Raw genomic sequence first — 21,289 nt, 5'->3', positions numbered from 1 at the left:
AACCATGAAATATGCTTTTTTCTACTAAGTTAAGACTTTACTTGGCTCCGTTCTCCATTAACTATTAAAATAGTTAAAATAACTAATTTTCATTACATGCTTACGCATATATAGTCTAGAAAATTAAAATAGGAGAGATGGACAAAATACAGAACGAACTTTTTTACTTTGAAAAATCTGTTTCACTGATAACGATACCAGACATTTATATTCTGTCTTTTGTTCTAACCACTTCTCATGTGGTATCTACCTTGGGACAGCACCCCTCTGGTGGGTAAGTGTACAGCTTACTTATATACAGAATATATAAATATTCTGCACAACAACAGCTGGCAGCTACAATTTAGAGTTGTATAAAATTATTTACCTCCCTATTTCCATAATGCTGTTCTCTTGTCATTGAAGTGACCAACATCATTCAGATAAGCCTGGCACAGACATGAGGATTTCCAGTAGTTCCCAGGTATTCTGCACCATGGCAGAAGTTTCTGGCTGGAAGAAAAAATGATGTAGAACCAATTAATTTGTAATGCATGTCTAGAACTTTTAAATATTTGCCTGCTATTGCTAATGAGTATAGATAACTGTAGCACTGATGCTTCTTTCCTGTAAAAGAAATGACTGGTTTTCCTTCGAATTTCTGCACATATTCATACTCACCCAATCATTGCACCAGCTTTGAACTGGTGCTAAAATGGAATGAAAAAATTGTAGTGGTTTAATGGGAATTAAAAGCCCTTATTCCAAGGGACAATTCCAGAACAAAAGTTTTCACCTAGTGTTTTTATCATCATATGTTACATTTGCAATCATTACCAGTTGGTTCAAATGGAAGAATTAGCCAAGACATTCCAGAAGAATCTGTACCATGGGAACCATAGGTTCCTATGTTATATGACATGCCAGCCTATTCAACAAACCACCAGAGTTGTTTTTCCTTAATGCTGCAATTAGTGATGGCACATTAAAAAAAACAAAACAAAAACAATTACTGGATAAGATTTGACAGCTAGAAGCCCTATGCCATAAATTGGAAATTCTCAACGTATGCATTCATATTGCTAGAGAAGATGAGCTACACAATTAAAACAAAACTGGAAATCTGTTATCAAAGGATGGCAAAGAGTACTAAAATCCAACTGAGAAGTTCCACGTTGTCCCTTGTTGTCTTTGGGCTTCTGTGTGAGTTAATCTAACACAGGTGACAATATTTGACAAAGATAACTGTGCATACCACCACGTGGAGGATGTTTCCTAGAACCTTTTCCATCTGAACATGGACATTGGTCATAACACAACTTTTAAAAAAAGCCTAGTAAGCTGTTCCAGAATTGCAGGTGAATAAAATAAGACAAAAATTCTGAAAGAGTCAGAACAGTCCATTCTCACATTCTGAACAAGCCATATTTCATTTACATTTTTTGCTGCATTATAACAACAAAATTTTAAAATGTAAATCATTTTAGAAGTTTAACTCAAAGGAAATGTTTGATTTTGTCCATATGTCTCATTAGGACTATTACTGACTGTAAACAAAAAACAAAATTGTCTCTTCTTGCACTCATTCAGAATGAAGCAGAATATCAAATTCTGAAAATCTTTGCAAAAGGAACTCTGTCCTCCCACAGTGCTCTCTGTGCCTGTATGAAAGGGACAAGAAGCTCAATGTGTAATTTCTGTGAGCTCTAAGGAGACTGCATGTGTGTTAGCATTGTCAAATCCAGGCTTATACAGCTGCTGTCTGGATATAAATCATAGATGCTTTTGGGTTACTAACACCCTCTGCAATTTAGTACAGTTGTTAATTAATACAATACTGTATTAGTTCTTTTTGCATTCTAACTATTAACACCCCATGAAATCTCATTAGCTCTGCATATGGTGCCAGATTTGTTCTGAATGTGGGAAAGAAAGAAATTTACAGTGGTATGAATAATAAAGAGATGCTTTCAAGTGGTTTCCACTGTGAACATTTTGAAAAAACATTTTCCAGAAAGCAGATTGTGGGGCAATCTTTGCACAGATTTTCAAAGCAAACACACTTATGTGTCATATAATCTTTTCCCTGGAGCGTGAATATCCTTATGCACCACTATTGTCATACAGCAAGGTAGGTTAGGTTTTCCAGAAGTTATTTGAATATTCTGCTTCAGTGATCTGACAGTTTCTTCATAACTTCCAGGAAAAATATAGTTGCCAGTGAAAAACAGGCTTATTTGTTAATCCCTCATACAAAGCCCTCTAAAACGTATAAGCCACTAGAAAATAATTAGGCTGAAGTTTCTGTACTTAGTTGAGTTTTGTTGTAGTATTGGCTCTTGAATGAAAGAGAAATCCTACGAGGAGCTGTCAGAAAGTCTTTTAAAAATGGTGAAGCAGGCAGGATTTAGAAGCAGACTGTTGCCTGGAGAAGCTGGCTCAATTGTAATTCTCTCTTGATCCTTCAGAAGTTGCTGCCTTAGAATTACAGTGGTAGCAGGACGTAGCCAGTAGTATTCTAGCAGGTGTTTTTCTTCCCCTTTGTCCTCCCCAGCCCTGTCATTCATCCGTAGTCCAGTCTTTGCTGCCACATTATGCAATCAGGAATGGGCAGAGCGTTTCTGCATGGCCAACATCCAGACAGGGACGCACTGCTCAGGGAATCCCTCCTGCCTCTCCTCTTGCAGGATGATGAGCCCACTCATTTCAATGAGGCTGCGGAGGATGTTCAGGTCTCGGATCACACTGCTGTCCAGACAATCCAGGATACAGCCCTCCCTGGCTACATTGTCCTTGAGAATGATAACACCATTATCCTTCAAGCCTTTCTGGCACCGGATGAGAAACTTCAGGAGATCTTTATCTGTCAGATATCCTACAGGTGAAAAGATGGAAAACAGACCACTATTAACCATTCATACAGCCTCCCTCTGAACATATCGTAACAGTGGCTTGATTTGATTCTCCATATCCCTTTTATTGCTGGAATAGTTCTAGATCTGCCAGATTTCAGAATGAAAACCTGGGCAAATCAATAAGACCATCAGTTACAAACTCAAATCGATATTTATGATCCATATTCACAGCAGCAACAGATGTGGACAGAAGTCAATGGGAATAGTGGAGAAAATAGTGGGTGCCGAAGGGTTCTTTAATCTGGTGGTCAAAGTCATGATAGGAATCACTGTCAGGAAGCTGGAACCAAACAAATTCAAACTGGAAATAAGAGACAAATATTTCAACAGTGCAAGTAACTACCAATTGGAAGCAACCAACAGAAGCGGTGGATTTACCACCTCTTCAAGTCCTCAAATCTAGTGCGACTGACTTTCTCAAGATAATGTTTTAAGTGAACACAAACCATTCAATACAAGAGTAAAACAATGGAATGTAACAGCAAGTGATACAGAATAGGTCAAATTAGATAATCTAACAGTCACTTCTGGCTTTTTATGCTACAAATTTCTATATGCATCCATCAAAGCAGCTGTAAATTACAACCAAATTACCAAATAAACTCTATATTACTCCATACTGTTCTGATTTCTGCATAGACCATATTAAAAGTTAGTGTATTTAAATACATATGTTCTTGAGATTGTGTTTTCTATTCTTCTTCTCAAAGATCAATAATTCTGTTAACATCAGGAGAGTGGAGCTCAGAGAAGAGCAAAATGAGAACCCACATATGAAACCTATTTAAAATGAATTAACAAGGGCAGGTGGTCAAGAACTGAATGAAAAACTCAAAAAAAAGTTGCTTTTAATTTTTAGTCAAAATATTTAGTTTTCTTCGTGGTAGATCTAAACTTTTATAAATGCGGGCTGTCATTTCAAAACCACATTTTGATATAGCTTGTCAGTTTGTTTTTTTTTTTTTAACTACTTCCCTCTCACTAAAAAAAAAAGACTCAGAACAAAAACTGAATACCTTCCAAACTGTAGGAAAATTGCAATTTCAGTTTGAAATTTAAACTTTCATTTTTATTTCTTCAAAAAGAAAGAACCTGAGCTGATTTAATTATGTATATGCAAGACAAATCAAGATTGCATGGGCTAGAGTCTTTGAATCATTTGGCTGCTCTTAACCTAGTTCTTAGCCCAATTTCCCCATCCAAAAATACACTATCTTCCTTGCATTGCTAACTGCCAGTTAGTCCTGCTCCATTCCATCCAGAAGCGTTGAGCTTGCTGGCATTTTTCATCCAAAGTCAAGGTAGTGGTAGAAGCTTCATCAGTACTTCAAGTCACTATTTAGGTCATAGCAATTGATGGCTGAAAGGTGGAAGGAGATTCAGCTCTGCTAGACAAAAGGCATATGCTGCTTTTGCCATTGATAACACAAAAGTAATAAGCACAGCTCCAGATAAATCTTCATTCATTCTGTCTCACGTTGCCATGGGTTTGTTCATGAGATAAGAGCAATGATTGACTACTCAAAAAGAACAAAAGTAGAAAGGAAAATGATACTCTTCTGAAGCAACTTGCTTATATAGCTATAAAGGAACAACCTATTCTAAGACCAATCTCATTACTTTTTAAGACTATGTATAAAGGACAAGTTGCTACTCTTAAGGTCTCCTATACGAATTTTTCTGCCTTTGCCCAAAAAAGGCACTTCCAGGGTTTTGACATGGAGTTATTCAGGCCTCCTCTTGTGCTTCAGAATAATGAGTCCTGCCCACTGAAACTGCACAAGGGACACTCTACAGCAGTAAAGATTTTAAACAGCATGGAAAATATCTACTACAAATGGTATTTCTGACTGATTGATTCAGGAGAATGAGAAGTTGACTTTTCAGGTCACCTTCAATTCACTTCTCCTGTAGCTGTATGAATATTCTGTTCTCTTACAGCCTTACAATACTTTTCATGCAAGGATCACTGCACACTTTACAAAAGTAATTAATTCTCATACTATTGCTTTAAGTAGGAGGGAAAAAAATTGGAACAAGGAACAGAGCCCACATTGTCTAATTGTCTGTCTGCTGCTCTTACTGCTGCAATGCATTCACTGAGTGACTGCAGGAAAGGACACATTTGTTATTTGGGGAGCAGTTGCCTTGGGACATAGCTAAGTGAACCTCTTTGATGAGCATTAGTGCATGCAACAGACAGTCATCTGCTGATAGGTTTTGGTGATTTCACCATGCTTTTTCACAGCTTATTTCCTGAAATATTCCCAGGTCTCAAACAATCCACAAGTTGTGAATCAGGGTTGGAAAGTGACTACTGGCAAAGAACCAAGGGAAACTATCCTTAAATGCAGAAACAGTTTATCTTGTAAGCAAAAAAAAAAAACAACAAAAAAACAAAAACCAAGAACCCTACCACTCGTTCTGCATCCAAATGCTGGGGCTGCCCTATCTGCAAGGGGCAAAGATGTCTCAAAATGGCTCTTCTTCCTTGTGAGACTGCTTGGCTGTCTGGAGTACCTGATGACTCATGAAAAATATGGGCAAAGGTGTGTCCAAAATTGGCTAATATTCAATAGGCCAAGAATGAGGGTCATACAATTCTCACACATTTTTTTCTGGTAGGCAAGCTTGATCCTCACATATCAGTACTGTCACAGTGTTACAGCCTTTCTCCCATCACATGCCAGATGCAGAGGTGTTGATAGACCATTGCACACAAATGAGGCCAACCTATCTGTCTGCAATATTGGTAGCTATGAGGGAGGGAGGATTCCTGCTCAGTATAGAAGGGGTGTGTGTGTGTGTGTGTGTGTGTGTGTGTGTGTGTGTGTGGTGTGTGTGATTATGACCTACTCCCCCATTGCACTATAGTATGCAAGCTGCTCCTGCTACATGTACCTTCCTCCAGCACATGGCCTGAAAAAAAAAAAAAGCATCTTGATCTGTATCCACTGTGCACATGGCTGGGGAGAACTCTCAGAAGTCCACTGCAAGATTATTTTTTTCCCTGGGCTGACAGGGAAACATGACAAGTTTAAGAAGATATGGACTGTGGGGACTGCCTGACTCCACAGAAAAGCTTTAGTACTGCAGGAGTTTCTTTTTTGTTTTCTACTTGCTTGTCCTGGCTGCTATGGGACCAGGCACTGGGAGTGAATGAAGGCAGCACCTTGTGCTTCCAGCACTTATCAGTTTTGGCCTGGCACCAAAGATTTGAGAATCTCTTTTTACAGCTGCACCATTCTTTTAACAGTAATTTCAGCACAGGCTGTGTAGTTGTGAGATGCTGGGCTGGACGAATCGTGCTGAACTAACCTGAAACCCACTGAATCCAGATGACATCATATCTTTGTGGGGCTGGAGTGAATTCCTGGAGACTTTTGCAATAATACATTTCTACTCTGTCCTCCTCGCCCTGCAGGTAGTTCGGGACCTCAGCCAGGAAATTTTCCATCATATCCACCAGTTCCACACTCTTGAAAATTGGTAACAGGACATGCTTGCTGATCCGACCTATCCCAGAGCCACAGTCCAGGGCGCGGTTGGTGCCAGCTTTCCCCACCCCCTGTGAAACACAAGAAAATCATTTGAAATCTGAAAAAAATACTACCTGAAAGATCACAGCAACTGTGTTACCAGCTATGGCCTTTTGTCCACCAAGCCTAGTATCTTGTCTCTGTACTTGTTCAGGGCAGTTGCAAGATTGGTGAGAACTCTGAACGCTATCAGTACACCTTAGGATAGCTATTAAGCTGCTAGGCTGCATTCCCAGATAATGTCTGGATGCATTTTTCCTCCATAATTACTTTCCACAGCTTGGAGCAGAACGCAGTGACCTGCAGAACCTCACACTGAGTGTCCAAGCCAGTAAGCAAGAGGAGTGAAGACAAACCTCCCCTTGTGCTCCAGCTGGCACACACTATTCCGCCCCTGAGCTGACATTGCACGAAGTTCTCCTCCTCAACAGCCAGCATCCCAGATCTCCAGCAGCCCCCACTCACTTGGAGCTGCAAAACAAAAGCTGCAGTTGAGATTTCTTCATTGTAGCCCTGCTACAATGCTGTTTTTGCTTGATACAAGAGAATATTTCACAAATTCTTAGCTCTCTCAGAAGAACCACTGGTCTTCGCAAAGTCCTTCCAGCTCCATCATGTATTTATATCTTACAGTCAACAGCATGACTAGGTCAGTCTTATTAAATTCTGAACACAGTAAAGACTCAACAAAAGAATAAGCATATACCAAACACTGCACACAAGAAATAGATATTCTGTGCTCCACAAGTTACAAGGTGTCCATGGACATCTCTGCAGAGACAGAGCATCCTTGTGATGAGCGCAACTTTCAAAACAAGCTGTGTTTGAACAAAGATCTTGGAGACTTAGCTAACTTACAACAACACAAAAGTTTGGACTGGAACATATTCAGAATTTCTTCTTTAAACATAGAGACAAGCAAGATGACTGAGTAGATCTTGCTTAAGTGCTATTTTTTTATTCCTAAATATCATCTCTGGATAGAGATCAGAGAAGAAAAAATTGTGGCACGAAGGATACATCTGTGAGAAAATAATGAGTTACTGTAAAAGGATCTTCATAATGAAAGCTGTATTTCACTCCTAAAGCTTCCATTCTAGCAATAAAAAGGCTCTTAAGAGCGTGCTGCTGTTGTGTAAAACAGAAATTTTAAGTCTGTACAGGCACTGGCCATGGAATTGGAGCTCCCCTGGCCAAAGTTATCTGTTAAACAAATATATTAAAAGCAAATGTAAACAGCTTTTCCCTGTCCCTGGAAGTGAGAGCTGAAGCAAAACCTATGGGCCAAAGTCCCTGCAACAACTTCACAGCTCTTAAGTGAAATAAGTCCTGGAAGAGTCTAGCTCTTTCTGCTTACTGGGAGACCCCCCTACCCCTCCCCCCCCCCCCCCACCATGTAATGACTAAGTATAAATCATGTAACTCACTGCTTTTTTGGCCTTGCTTCAGTGGGTAATTCAGTAGATTATTAAGGTCAAAGGACAGTACTGTCAGTGACACGACTATGAATAGCTCAGCTGAACATCTACAGTTACATGGAGTAACTGTAGAAAGAGCACAAGGACCTGAAAGGCTCTCACCAGCCTCTGGAGCTGCTGGTCCCAATTTGTATACCTAAGAAGATTAATCTCCTGATGTGTGCAAGAGTCCACAAGCCTTCAACCCTATTGGACTCTGGAGACGACCTGTTTGTAGTTAGCCAGAAAATGTGAGCTATTCTTCATTCACAGGCTGCACTTAGGAGCATGTGGCTTTTACTGAGGACCAGACTAAGCTGTAGCAGAAAGTTCACGAGAAGAGAAGGAACTGTGTCTTTACAAGGTGTGTTTCCATACTGTTTGATGGCAGATACATATAGACCTAATAAGTTGATGCAATTAAGTACAACGCTTCAAGAATGCTGGTGAGAAAGCAGGAATTGTTTACTAAAAAAGCTAGAAAAATTAGCCTAAAATTAGCCATACAACTTTGACTTTGATACCTGTGTTTCAGAGACCCTGTAATCACAGTACCTTACCAAAAATTGGGAATTCATCTCCTATGAGATGCGTCACAGCAAGGACCCGTGATGACACATCTCCATTTACCATCAAGAAGGAAAGGAAACAACCATGAGAGCTGAGGCTCAATCCCACACTTCACTGACAGGGAGCAAGAGTACCAGGCAGTCAGACGAGAAGCCCTGCAAAGCACCACAGCACTGTTTGCAATGAAAATGTTGACATAATTCCATGTTCAGCTAATATATTTTCAGTTTGGGAGTGCTCAGAGCTTTGACAGGGTATTAACATTTTCCTTGGAAGGCAATCATTTTCCCAAAAGCCTAATTGAGTTGAAAACTGGACTTCTTATTTAAAGAAATAGCATAAGTGAAAATTTTAAGCCAGGGCAGGCTTCAAAATTTAAGATTGACTGCTTCTCTGCTTACATGCTTCCTGTTACTCTGAATCACTGTCATTGAGGACATGTACACACCCAAACGTTCTGCTGTAGAACTGAATAGGGCACTCACAAAAGTTCATTAGGTATAAAAGATCTGTGGCATATGTTTTTGATGGTGCTACTGCAGGTCTTGGAAGGGCAGGAAGGCAGCATAGATATGAAAGGAAAATAAAGAAACCACAGTTCAATAAATAGTTAAAAAACAGTTTTCTTCCTCATTTATATAAATATCAGGCTTTGAACAAAATCTTTTCCATCTCCCTGATCAAACAGCAGTCACTTTCCAGAAGCTTTTCATTCAGCAGGTCCCCAATTAGACAGCTGAACCAAGGGCAAGACAGGGCAGAAAGGAAGACAGTTTTTTGGGGGGAGCTATAAGGACAATAAAATCCCCAGCTGTACTATTTCACACACCTGTAGATCATGAATGTTCCCGAATTAATGGTTCTTTGTTTGTTTGTTTTTTTAAAGATTATCTCTGGATTAGGCACTTGAAAACACGGAGTCTGTACGGACATCAAAGCTTGAATTGGCATGAATACATTGCCATAAATATACAATGGTATGGCTCTGCTGATAACCCTTCAGGTATGACGGCACCAAAGACAACCTATAGCTTGTCTATATAGCGCTGTTGGCTCCCGTTCTAACTCAAATGTTGCTCTTGGTTTGAGTTCTGCCCACACACACATAAAACCTCTTAACTTGAGCACAGTGGCACTTTTAACTCAGTTTGACTCGCCTGGGCAGGAGACAGGCTAAAATATAAGTGAAGTCCTTGGTTTTCTACTGCCTTTTTGTAATTCCTTCCATGCACCCAGGCAAGATAAATTCTACCATGGTAAGGAAATCTGTAGCTCAGTTTACAGTGGTGCTAAAAAACATGTAAAGAAATGCCATACACGAAGGTATGCAACATCAGTCATGGAAGGGAAATGTCACTGTGTGGCATTTCCACACCAGCCAAACTAACTGAAGGGTAATTTGAGTGGAACTGGGCAACTGTTTTTTAAGGAGCACTAGTTCTGCCAGAAAAAAAAGTTTTGGAAGAAAACTGTGATATCGATACCTCAAATCTAGAGAGCAGTTTTAGCCAAGAAACATGGGAAAGAATGTTGAAAATGTTAAGATATTTCTTTTTGACTGCATTCAAGGAAAAAAAAAAAAAACAACTGTCAGGTTTTCATTTTCTAAACAGCATTTTTCATTTTGGAATTGACATATCTTAAGAACAACAGGAAAAAAAAAATCAGAGGGCAAAACAATCAAAAACCTAACTTAAATATGTACAGTTGATCTGAGACTAATTTCCTTTTCTGATTTTGTTAAACTTTTTTTTAAGAAAGCATAGCTTATGTTTGGGTCAACAAATTGTTTTCTACTTTGATTGCCGTATTGGTAAAAAAATATTCAGAGACAAACTTGGGAAGACATGGCTCTGATGAGCTGTACAATAAAGTCACTACTACAGACAGCCTGTAAATATCTTTATCTGATCAGGTAGGATTCAAGTTGCAGTAGTAAGGAAGGAAAATAAATCTTAAGTAAAACAACTAATTGACTGTATCTTGAGAGAGGACAGGCTGTAATAAACTAAATCAATTAACAAAACATGCAGATTCCTTTCTCTTTTTTTTTTTTTTTCCTTGTTTGATCTTGGCCATTCAGAATATCCTTTCTATCCCTGGCTAATAATAGGAGTAGAAGCTCTGCTTTGGAGTATTTTGTATCTGTCATCACACCTGATGCATTGGGTATGATGTCTCTTTGGCACATGAAACTCTGCTACAGACTGTACTTCTTTCCTTTTCAGGTCTTGGAGATGAGAAAGCTTAACAGTGTGATATAAACTTGCTGTTCAGGAAACTGAATCTGTATGATGACTAGGAAGCATGAAATCTTTCCCTGAAGACAGGCTTGTCCGCCATGTGAATTCCAAATATCCTTAAAAAAAAAAAAGACACTTAAAATTTAAGGGATGTACCTGGAGCTGGCTCTACGTTTACAAGTTATGCTTCATTTTTACTGAAAGCACTACTTTACTATTGCTCATCTTCTGAACTTCCTTTGTTTTCTTATTTTGTAAGAAAATGAATACAGTGAGGCCTTGAGATGTTGTGAAGCTGCTTTACAAAAATCTTAGACACATCGAGGCCTTAAAATGCTGTGAAGTCATCAATACAAAAGACTGAATAGAAACAAAGCAGCTGTTCACTTAGGTAACTGTGTTTTGTTGGCATACTGTCCCAAGAGTCTATCATACACAGTGAACTTTGCCATCAGTTGCTCTTCACTGCTAGACAGGATTTCCATCTGTTGTTAAACCACACTTATTTTTCATCCAAATCCATTTTAACTGTGCCCTTTTTTTTTTATACACAAGATCCCATTCACTTATTGAGCTTTTTTCCACAATAGGTCATTAAGGCTAAAAAAAGTCATCTAGTTAAGCAAAATTTGTACATTTTGAGTAGAAAATGAAAGCTTTATGGTAGCATCATGTAGAACTTGTAATTTTGTGAGTAGGAAAATTTATGAAATTCAGTTCCCTGTAACTTTGTGGGTTCTTTAGCATCTAATATAGTTGTTGAGCTAATTCAGCAGGCTTCTTATCCCCAGGAAGGGAAAGAGGCAGTTGGAAAACCTTTGGGCCAAACTTAAAAAAAAAAAAAAAAAAAAAAGATCCCTAACAACACACTTAGGCATCAATGAGTTTTCCAGAAACCCAAATGCCAAAGAAAAACTGCTATTTTAATTGCTGCTAAAATCCCACTTTGCATCTCAAGTCAAAGCAAACCTTCAAAGATTCTTAAAGACCTTTAAAGATCTGCCTTCAAAAATCAACAATAATACTGCAGAAATCAGGAAATCATTTTTACTAACAGGTAGCTTATTCTACATACTGCTAACATAGAGGGGAAGGGGGACTGTATTTTCTTGCAGCATTCTCAGAAAAAAAAGATATCTATAAATAGGCAAAACAAAACCTTGGCATCTTGCCTCAGTCACTTTCCCAGATTGAATGCAGGAATTTGCACAGAAATATCTCCCATTGAAGCTAGCAAGGATTTTATAATGAAAAGTCTCAGCACTACACTGAGAATTAATCTCCCACCCAAGCAAAGTTTGTGCTATCCTTGCACAATCCTCTTTGCAGCTTCAGAGCGTAAGAAAAGGATGCAAAACAGGTAAACAACAACATACAGCCAAGCAAAATGTGAGTTCACGATGACGCATGACCTGGCAGAATGCATGTAAATAGTATGTTCCTGGGCCCCATCACAGTCAATTACAACATGAGCTTCATGCATATGAAATATGACATACGGTGCCATTTAAAATAAATGTGACTGGGCAGGCTGCATGTCATTTATGACACATCGCTACTGTCTCTTGCAGAAGATGGGATTAAATGACTCACCCCAACAAACTTCCTGAGAAACTCCCTGGAGGATTCAATGTCTATATTGGAGAGCTCAATGTAGTCTCCCATCATGCCCTCTTCTGTGGCTGGTACCTCCTGGTAGAAGTGTTTGGCCCTGGCGTAGAACTGCATCTCCCCATTGATAACTTGGCTTGTTAAAGCGTAAAGTTTCACTGCAAGCAGATAAATCATTATTTTATTGTTAATGACACATTTCTGGGTTAGTTAATTGTTCTGGAGGCATGGTGACGAAAATCTATGAATCTAAACTGAGCCTCCAAATGAACAAACCTCTGTTTCCAAAGCTGAGGTGGAAGGAAAGGTGTTGGATTTAATCCTGCAAGGCTCTGAAGGGACACAGCACCTCTCGAGTATATTCTGCGCCTGCCACACTCAGAACTCATTTGTCATTACGCAGTATGCCTTCACATCAGTGAAAAATCACTCCGGGTTTGAAGATGAACATTAATACCAAAGAGAGCAGTGGGATTAGTTTACCCCCAGAAAAGCTGTGGGCAGTGTTTATTGCTGTTTGCAGTCACCACTTCCGCTGTCACAAACCTAACAGCTCCTTACAGCCTGCAGATTGCCGTATATACTTTCTAGCCATCAACAGCTGCACAGAGAGCGCACCAAGAGGAGTCTGAATGAACGAGGCACTTGCTTTGGTTTATTTTTAGTGACACTGTAAAGTCTGGGGCACTGTAAGCCGAACCAAGGAGCAGATGGCAATCTCAGGCCTAAAAGAACATACAGCAGGGAGACCATTTAGAAACAGTCCTAAATTTTCTTCTGTCGCAGGTCAAGATAATCATTGGGTGTTTCATTGGAAAGCTCCTGTGTGCCAGGGGGTTGGGTCTTTCCTTTCATTGCTCTGCTATTTTGCTGGCAATACATAGCAATCGTAAGTCTGAGGCCATTCATTTCAAACAGAACCTGTTTTGCATCGTTTCAGATAATTTTTCCCCATTCTTAGAAGAACTGAGATCCGTGCTCTGCAGCTAAGTTTTTCCATACTTGAAACACGTTGGCATATCAAAAGTACTTATGTGTTATATCTCAAAAGTTCAAATAAGGGCAGACTAGAAACTGTTTGTTTGGAAACAAGCTATCCTGCTGTCACACGCACATACAAGCATACAAGGTGCATCCCCACATGTACAGTTATTCCCAGCCAGGCCTTCCAACAAAAACACAACTACAAGCCTGCGTGTGAAAGCTAAGCAGGAAGGAGGGATGGAGTCACACTGGGAATGAGTCTGCAAGCACCACTTTGCATTGTGAGACCATCTCTACTGCAGATGTGCAGCATGGCTCAAGGAACTGGAAATGAGCAAGCAGCAAATGGCTTTCTGGTGGTTAGAGGAAAGGGAGATGTTGTCCCTGCAGGCTGTGCAGACAGGCAGCAGCACCCAGTTGCTGTTCAGTATCTACCTTACGTGGGCTGCATCTTTCAGCTTCCAAACTTCCTCAGGAGCACTGCTGGCAAGGATCTAACAGTGCCATGCCTTGCTCACACTGCCTGCAGAAAAGGAATTATACCTCCATGCGCAGGATGAAAGTTAGGCCAGAGACCTGAACATAAGCCTGGAATGTATTTATGGAAGGCAAGCAAGCTCAGCAGGGAATGATAAGTGTATGCCTGCCCATCCCCAGCAGGAGAATGACATTTTGGCGGCAAATGAGGGGGGACAAAGGAAGTAGGATGGGGAATAATTACCACCAAGGACCACTCGGAACAGAATAGTGCTATTGGGTTACACATCAGCAGCATGCCCGGCATATCCTTCATCCAACAAAAGCAGCATTACCAGCCCCTCTTGTCATCACCTGCTTAAGTCAACTGCTGAACGGATACTATTAAAGCTTTAATCCATTACACATTTATGTTATGCCTGAGAAATTTATACCACAAGAAGCACTGAGCCCAGCAAGGGTCAAAACCTGGGAGTTTTACACACTCCACTGATTATATTCACATACTCAGAAGAAACCATTTAGTTGAAGAAATTAATACGAAGGAGGCAGCAGCCAATCCACTGTGCAACTTGGCCAGGGAGGCTTCCAGAGCCTGGGAAATAAAGACTCCATTAGCAGTGGAGATTCTTCCAGTAAATGATCTCCATCCTCCCCTGGAGTGGCACTAGCTTATTTTCTCCTGGTCTCTTTTCTCCATTTCAGATGCCAGTCTGGTGAACAGAACTGAACCTCTGGATGCTTGCTTTACAAGCTCGTCTTTATGAAAGCTCAGCAATCATTTCTAGGGTTTGTTTAATGGAACTACCAGGAGACAGAGATTTATCCCGTTCCACCAGATTGAAAAGAAAGGCACTTACAGGATGTCTACACACTAGGACAGGGTGTTGCAGGCAGCTGACAGCACAAACAACAAACATTCAGGGTCCATTACTCAGTGCATGAGCTGAACCCAAGGCAACACATGGAGACGATATGCTGCTGTTCAGGGTATCAGATCTGTGGCATGCGCTCTCAGATTTCTCATTCAGAACCTGGATCAGACTCACAGGATGCCTGCAGGGATTTGCATGCACACACCAGCTGACTTCAGCTCCTCCCTGGCCAGCTGGGGCCCCACAGCCCTGCCTAACATGCTGGCATTTGAAACCAGCTCTACTCTGAACACTTCAGCATTTTCTGTACCCCAAACCATGCAAAGATCTTTTTGTGCAAGTGCCTCACCTGAGGGCATGCAAGGACACAGGTCCTGTACCCAAAGCCCGTCAGTGACAGTCTCAGGCACACAGTACGTGATCTACAGATTTCCACCTCTTGCTTCCTCAAGTATTTCTCCTCCCTCTCCTGAATTTGCAACACTGCCAACTCTCCCAACCCACAACCCAATTTTCCAGACACAACCAATCAAGCTCACCTCTGATCTGCCTCGCAGCTGTGCCTGGCATGCAGGCTCCAGCAGCAGAACCAGAGGGAGCAGGAGGTTTGCCAGCTTGCAGGAATCTGCCACAAAAGAGAAGTGTGAGGAATCACATGTCCTTGGTGGCAGTTAGGGTTGCAGCTCTGCTCTAGTACGCCTGCCCCTCATCACAAGACCTGTCTAGCCAGAGGCATCTTCCCAGTCCACGATCCATGTGGGACTATCTCCTGCATCAGGAAATTAAATACTTGTGAGGTCTGTTACTGATACACAGCCTGATTTCAATGTACTTTGCAAAGTAGGGCACAGACAGGATAACAGAGCTGTAAGTCTCACAGAGACTGGGGGGCAGCTTTCACAGACAAGATTTTCAGTGTTAAATTAGGTGACCTTTAATATTTCAGGTTAGAAATGTGTTTCAAGCAAAGCAAGCAGAAGCCTTCTATCATGGTGAGCCTGCTGGCAAGACCCCCAAGTAGCAAAGGCTAAAGTGAGCCCACTGGCAAAGCAGGCTGAGCAGACACTGCCTCCCTAAAGGTCACCTCCAGTCAGGAGGTGTTAGCAATATTCAGTCACAGCAAACAGTCTGAATGCCAAAAAAGAGCTGAATGCCATCCCCTAAAGTAGACACAGCACATCCGCCTAGGCCCTTCTTCCCCCCCAGAGTCCAAGTTTTTTTTTTTTATTAAACGATCAGCTCAAAATTTTGTTTTGCTGCATCTGATCTAAATCTCTAGGGCAATGGGATCCCTTAATACATTGGATCAGTCACAGCCCCAACCTGCAGCAGACTATTTTACGGTTCTTGGTTGCACAGCTTGCTCAGCTAAATCTCCCTGGCAGAAATAAATGTTGCAAATAATTTTTTTTTGAAGTTTTTATTTGTGAACATTGTTTTGTGGCTCCAACTGCTTTCTGCGAGATATTGAACTAATTCCATTTTGGCTAAGCATCCCTTTTAAATGCAACATCTGCTTTGCGCATCAGTTGAAAAATGGTTATCTGGGTGCAGAGCAAGATTCACCTCTCTGCTGTAGTCTGAGAACTGCTTTATAGAGGCTGAACATTAGCACACCCCCAAAAGCAGGCTTCACTTACAGACATGTGCCTCACGCATTGAAATATCTGGCTCTTTGGACTAATGATCTGAGTCTTCCACTGCAGATCTCACCCTCCTGGCACCAAGTCCCTCAGCCCCTGGAACCACATGCATAATTTGCAGTATCTGAGTAGCTCTGTTAAAGTCCACTGGGCTTAGAGGCATTCATACACTGTTGAATCTGGGCCTAAATAAAATGCCTTTTATTTATAAATGTCAACCCAGCCTGTAAAAATTACATGATTCTCTTAGGCCATGATACCAAATATGCTCAGCTCATAGGTAAACTTGCCTAAGTGCTCCCACCGCTGAACCCAGGAAAGAGGGTGAGGGGATTGTGGAGTTAACATAGCTTGAAGAAAACTCTGTACTTTGCTGATCCTGGACTGCAGCAAGAGTTTCAATGTGAGGCCCAATTTCTGTGTTAATCACACTTAGGGTTAAGCATCCTGTAAAGTACCATGCTAGGTCACAGCCTTAGTGTTGTTTTAGTGGTTTAACACTTAATTCTGTGTAAGAGGTCTCTTGATCTCATCTTGAAATACAGTTAATTTCTGCTCCACTCTGAACTGAACTTGAAAATGCCATTCTGCAGATACATTTGGACTCGCTACATTTGCTCAGCTCCACATCACAGAGTGCAGGAATGCAGGGTAGTCCAGATTGGAAGGCACCTAAGGAGGTTGCTGGTTCAAACTGCTCACAGCAGGGACAGAAATGAGGTTCCTCTGGACTTTATTCACGTGAGTTCTGAAAGCCTGCAGCAATGCAGAACAGCCTCCCCGGGCAACTTTTTCCAATGCCCCGACAACCCACAAAGAAAGTTTCTCCTTACAGTCACTCTGAACATCTCCAGTTTGAATTTGTATCCACTGTCTCTTGTCATCTGACCATAGTGAAGAGCTTGGCTCTTCAGATCACCGATAAAGATGTTAAACGGGACAGCTGCCTGTGAACACCACTGATCAAGACCAAGTAGGACACATTAACCCTGACTTTTTAAGCCAAGTGACCCAACTGTTGTTATCCATCTGGTTGTCCACCCATCCACACCACGACATACACGCTGAGAGGATTCTCAGATGTGTCTCCACAGCACATTAGCTGCCTCTCAGTGCCCGTCCTTATGCACCCTTTTACTCCATGGCATAATGGATAAACTGCATGCTCACACGTAGGCCGGACTCACGGTACCATTTCCTTGGGGTCTAACTGATTTGGATACACTGGCAACAAAATGGAAAACTTAAGAGTTGTAATAATGACTCAGAGCATTAAAAATTTGGCAGAGGGACACTTCAGTCTGACAGGTAAACATTTTAGAGAGCTTGTTGGCTGAAAATGGAAATTCAAATAAAATTCAGACGAGAAATAAAATACGGTTTTAAGAGAGTGAAGCAATTAGACCTGGAAACAGCTTAATTACGTACTGATGAGTTCTCAGTCATTTGCAGCCTTTAAGCCAAGTTATTTTTGTCTTCATAAATATATACTGTGACTCAATCATAAATTACAGGCACGATCTAGAAACTTTTATGTGAAATTTTAAGCTAGATATTCATAACAGTACCTTCTAGCCACCAGTACTTACACTAACATTCACATTGTAGGAAATCCTGCTCAGTTTCTAATATGCTGTGTTTATTTTCAAAATAAATGAAAGAATAACATTGTCATCTACTTCTTGAGATTACATTGACCTATAATTAACTTCCCTTCCTTTCCATTTTTCCTTTCTTTCCACCATTCCTAGCTACCTACCACTAGGGACAGGAGTATTTACCTTGCATGTTTCATTTTAGATAGCTGCAGATATCACCGTATGTGAAAAGCCACATCAAAACACTAAGAAAACATGGAAATACTTTCTCTCCCTACAGACTCACGAATTCTAGCATCCTGAGCAGGGTACTCACTGGTGTCTGTACAATCTCATAGAATCAGGTAAGATAACCCACCTACCCATGTGGATTTTTCAGTCAGGAAGGAGCCCTCAAGAAGCACAGTTTAGCAGGTCAGACAGACACAGCCTTCTTAAATTCCTACAGTTCTAACACTGAGTAGAGGCTGAATACTTCTGCTTAAAAAGTAACAGAGATCCAAGTAAAATGTACTTTCCAGGTATCCTGTCCTGGGAAAAAAAACAACCTGGTTCTTAGGGTGAAATTCTCAAGAGAAAGTAACATTCCTTTTCTGCACATAATATAGTTTGGCATCCTGTATCTTTCACACATATTTGGCTATAGAGGAATATTTTGGAAGCACTTTCCTCCCAGATAACAAACACTGGTTTGGACAGCCTGCTGCACAGATCTGGATTACAGGGACTTTTGGAAAAAAATAAAAATTACTTTTCAAGCATTCGTCCACAGCAGTGCATAATACAAAGCTGAGGACGAGTATCAGACAAAGTAAGGCCTGACAGCTCTGCAACTTTTCAATTTGTCCTTCCAAGTTCTGAGTAGGTCAATTCATGTTTTATTTAAAGGTGAAAGTATCATCACCTCAAAATCAAACTTCTTTAAGCTCCTGAGGTCTTTCCCATGCTCTTCATTCCCCCACCAATCTATGGAGTATTTAGGTAGAAAAATAAAACAGGATACTGAATTAGAGGGAGCTGAGAGAGTAACGAATGGTTTAGCTAGACTGTAATCTCTCAAGCAGGGCTTCTCAAAGCCACTATTTATTGTCATCAGTGCTGCACCCAGCTATCTAACATAACATGCCCCTCCAGAGCATGGTAACGCACACTCAAACGCTCCTGCCCACCAGTTACTCACCCAGGGGAAGAGTTTCCAGCAGATAAAGGTAACACTGGAAGAAGTCATTCTGGATTGCCTTATGTAAGTCAAATGACATGCTGTGGCGACAGAGTTCTTCGTCTGTCTTGTGCCAGCGCGACTTAAAAGCCAGATGTGCAGCTTTATATGCCATGATGATGTTTTTTGCAAGGGTAGGCAGCTGTTGTGGCTGGTGCTCTCTGAAGGACCCGTCCTTCTGAAGAGGCAGAGGCAGTGTCATTTAAACTGTGGCAGTGTGCTGTCATTCTATATTGGGGTGTGTGTGTATGTGTGTGTATGTGCAGCAGTGCAGGGGGCGGAGGCAGGTGAGAGGGGAGTGAGAAATGCTGGCTCTTGGCACTTCCTCAGTGTAATCCCTGAAGTGTCGCCCTCTGAAGCAAGCAGGTGCTGGAAAGTGATAAAAACCTCAGCCAGGAAATTGCTTAGCCAGGGTTAAAGTATATCTACTTCAAAAAAAAAGAGTGCCTTTAGTTCAATTAGACTTTTCCTAATCTATGCAGCCTTCACTTCAAAGAAACTCAGATATTATCCAGGGTCTCCCATCTCTCTCTTTAATCTCACAAGAGAATTTTGTTTCTGTCTCTCTCTCAGTATTCTTTGATCTAGAGGAAACCAAGAGGAAGGCCAGAAGATCAGAATGGGGATATTTCTATTTGGCACCCTAATAAGCACCAATAACGGTTATATATACTAACCAAGAAAATAGTAGGCTTGTAACAATCAGATCAATGCAATGATCTGTTTATAGTGATAGGAATAGTGGTACAGGAGGTGTGATAACAAAGGCACTGGTGCAAATGGAAAGACATTTCAAAGGAAAAGTGCTCACCCATCTCTGAAGATCTACACTCACAGGGAAAACCCCACAACGGTTTGATGTTGAACAAAAGGTTCAATATCATACTTTGCCACTGTATACAGCAGGGCAAACCACTCTCTAGGACTACAGGCTGCTCAAGTTCATGTAATCTGATTAAATGGTACCAAGCATCTCATCCACAGAGGCTAGCTGCAAGAAACTGCTGTCTGGGAGCCAGCAGGTACAGCCAGGAAAGGGTAAGAGTTTTTTGTTTTAGCTATCAAAATACGCGGAAGAGCAAAAGGAGATCAACTGCCCATTAGTAAACTTAAACAAATGCATTAGCTGGAAAAGAGAAGGAAGTTGAGGCTTATACAACAGCAAAATTGTAAGAAGAAAGGGAGTAGGGTCAAGAGCTGAAATGCTGTTAGGACAGAGAACAGTACATTGCAGAAGGGAGCTGTGTGCATTACATCTCAGAGGAGGATCAGCCCCTCAGTAAGGACAGATGCACTGCTTCTACAGTTGTTTGCCACTCAGTAGTTCAGGCACTTGGTGTGGTGCAGCTTCAAGCATCCAGAGCTGCAAAGGTACCTGTCAAGGGGATGGGGATTTTGTGCTGATGGCACTGACCTCCATGCATTGTGCTTGAGAAGGTTTCCTCTTTCAAGCCTTTTCTTCCAGTTGCTTGCAGCATAAGCACACTACAGCACAGCAATGCATGGTGAGAAAGTTGGATGTTTTCAACACAAAAAGCTTCCTACTGTACCATCCTGAGCAGTACTGCAATTACCAACAAATGTCTGATCAAGCTTCTGAGCAAGGAGCTTCTGCCAAGAAAAATCTCTAGTATTTGGCTGCACCACTGTATTTTTTAAAGGGACACTTCCTTTATGAGATGATGCTAAACAGCATTTAGCAAAGCATCAATTACTCGCTGGGTATTACTGCCTGTTTTGTTTCTTCAGTGAACATCCCCTAATACCCATTCTCACCTAAATGCATTGGCACACTGCTCTGCCAGTTGATCCAGTCTAATTGATCATGAAAACACGTTAGTGAACAGATCAGTGAATAGATATAACGAAAACTAATTCAAAAAAATGTACTTTTCTTTGAAGTGGCATCAGTTTCTCATTCCAGTCTTCAACTGACACAAGGGAATTTGTCATATGCTACAACATGAAGCTGAAACAATTACCTGTGATGGCAGTGGCAAGAGTCACAATACATAGCATCCTTCACAATAATGCAGATCTCTCATCATATCTTATCAGATGAGTGCTGGATCTGGTTCTCTGAAAGCCAAATGTAATCAAAGTACTGGAAGATGCATTTCTATGGTCTGATTCCTCCCTGCTCTTGTATTCACAGAATGGCCCGGGTTGGAAGGGACTA

General features: G+C 41.1%; 1 protein-coding gene across 1 annotated transcript; it reads right to left on the bottom strand.

The window, feature by feature from the left end:
- Positions 1 to 1,075: 1,075 nt before the first annotated feature.
- Positions 1,076 to 19,330, bottom strand: NTMT2 (N-terminal Xaa-Pro-Lys N-methyltransferase 2). The gene is made up of 4 exons (XM_085231757.1): positions 19,072 to 19,330; positions 12,297 to 12,472; positions 6,213 to 6,462; positions 1,076 to 2,854 (listed from the first exon to the last, which is right to left on the bottom strand). Exons 1-4 carry the CDS (start codon positions 19,310 to 19,312, stop codon positions 2,580 to 2,582), a joined length of 942 nt encoding a protein of 313 aa, XP_085087883.1. The 5' UTR covers positions 19,313 to 19,330; the 3' UTR covers positions 1,076 to 2,579.
- Between the last annotated feature and the right edge of the window lie 1,959 nt (positions 19,331 to 21,289).

The sequence above is a fragment of the Meleagris gallopavo genome, chromosome 10 (genome assembly GCF_905368555.1).
Source record: "Meleagris gallopavo chromosome 10, MGAL_WU_HG_1.1, whole genome shotgun sequence".
In the NCBI taxonomy this organism is placed as follows: Eukaryota; Metazoa; Chordata; class Aves; order Galliformes; family Phasianidae; genus Meleagris; species Meleagris gallopavo.
The sequence above is the reverse complement of the archived record's forward strand: the minus strand, read 5'-3'. Positions and strand labels throughout refer to the sequence as shown.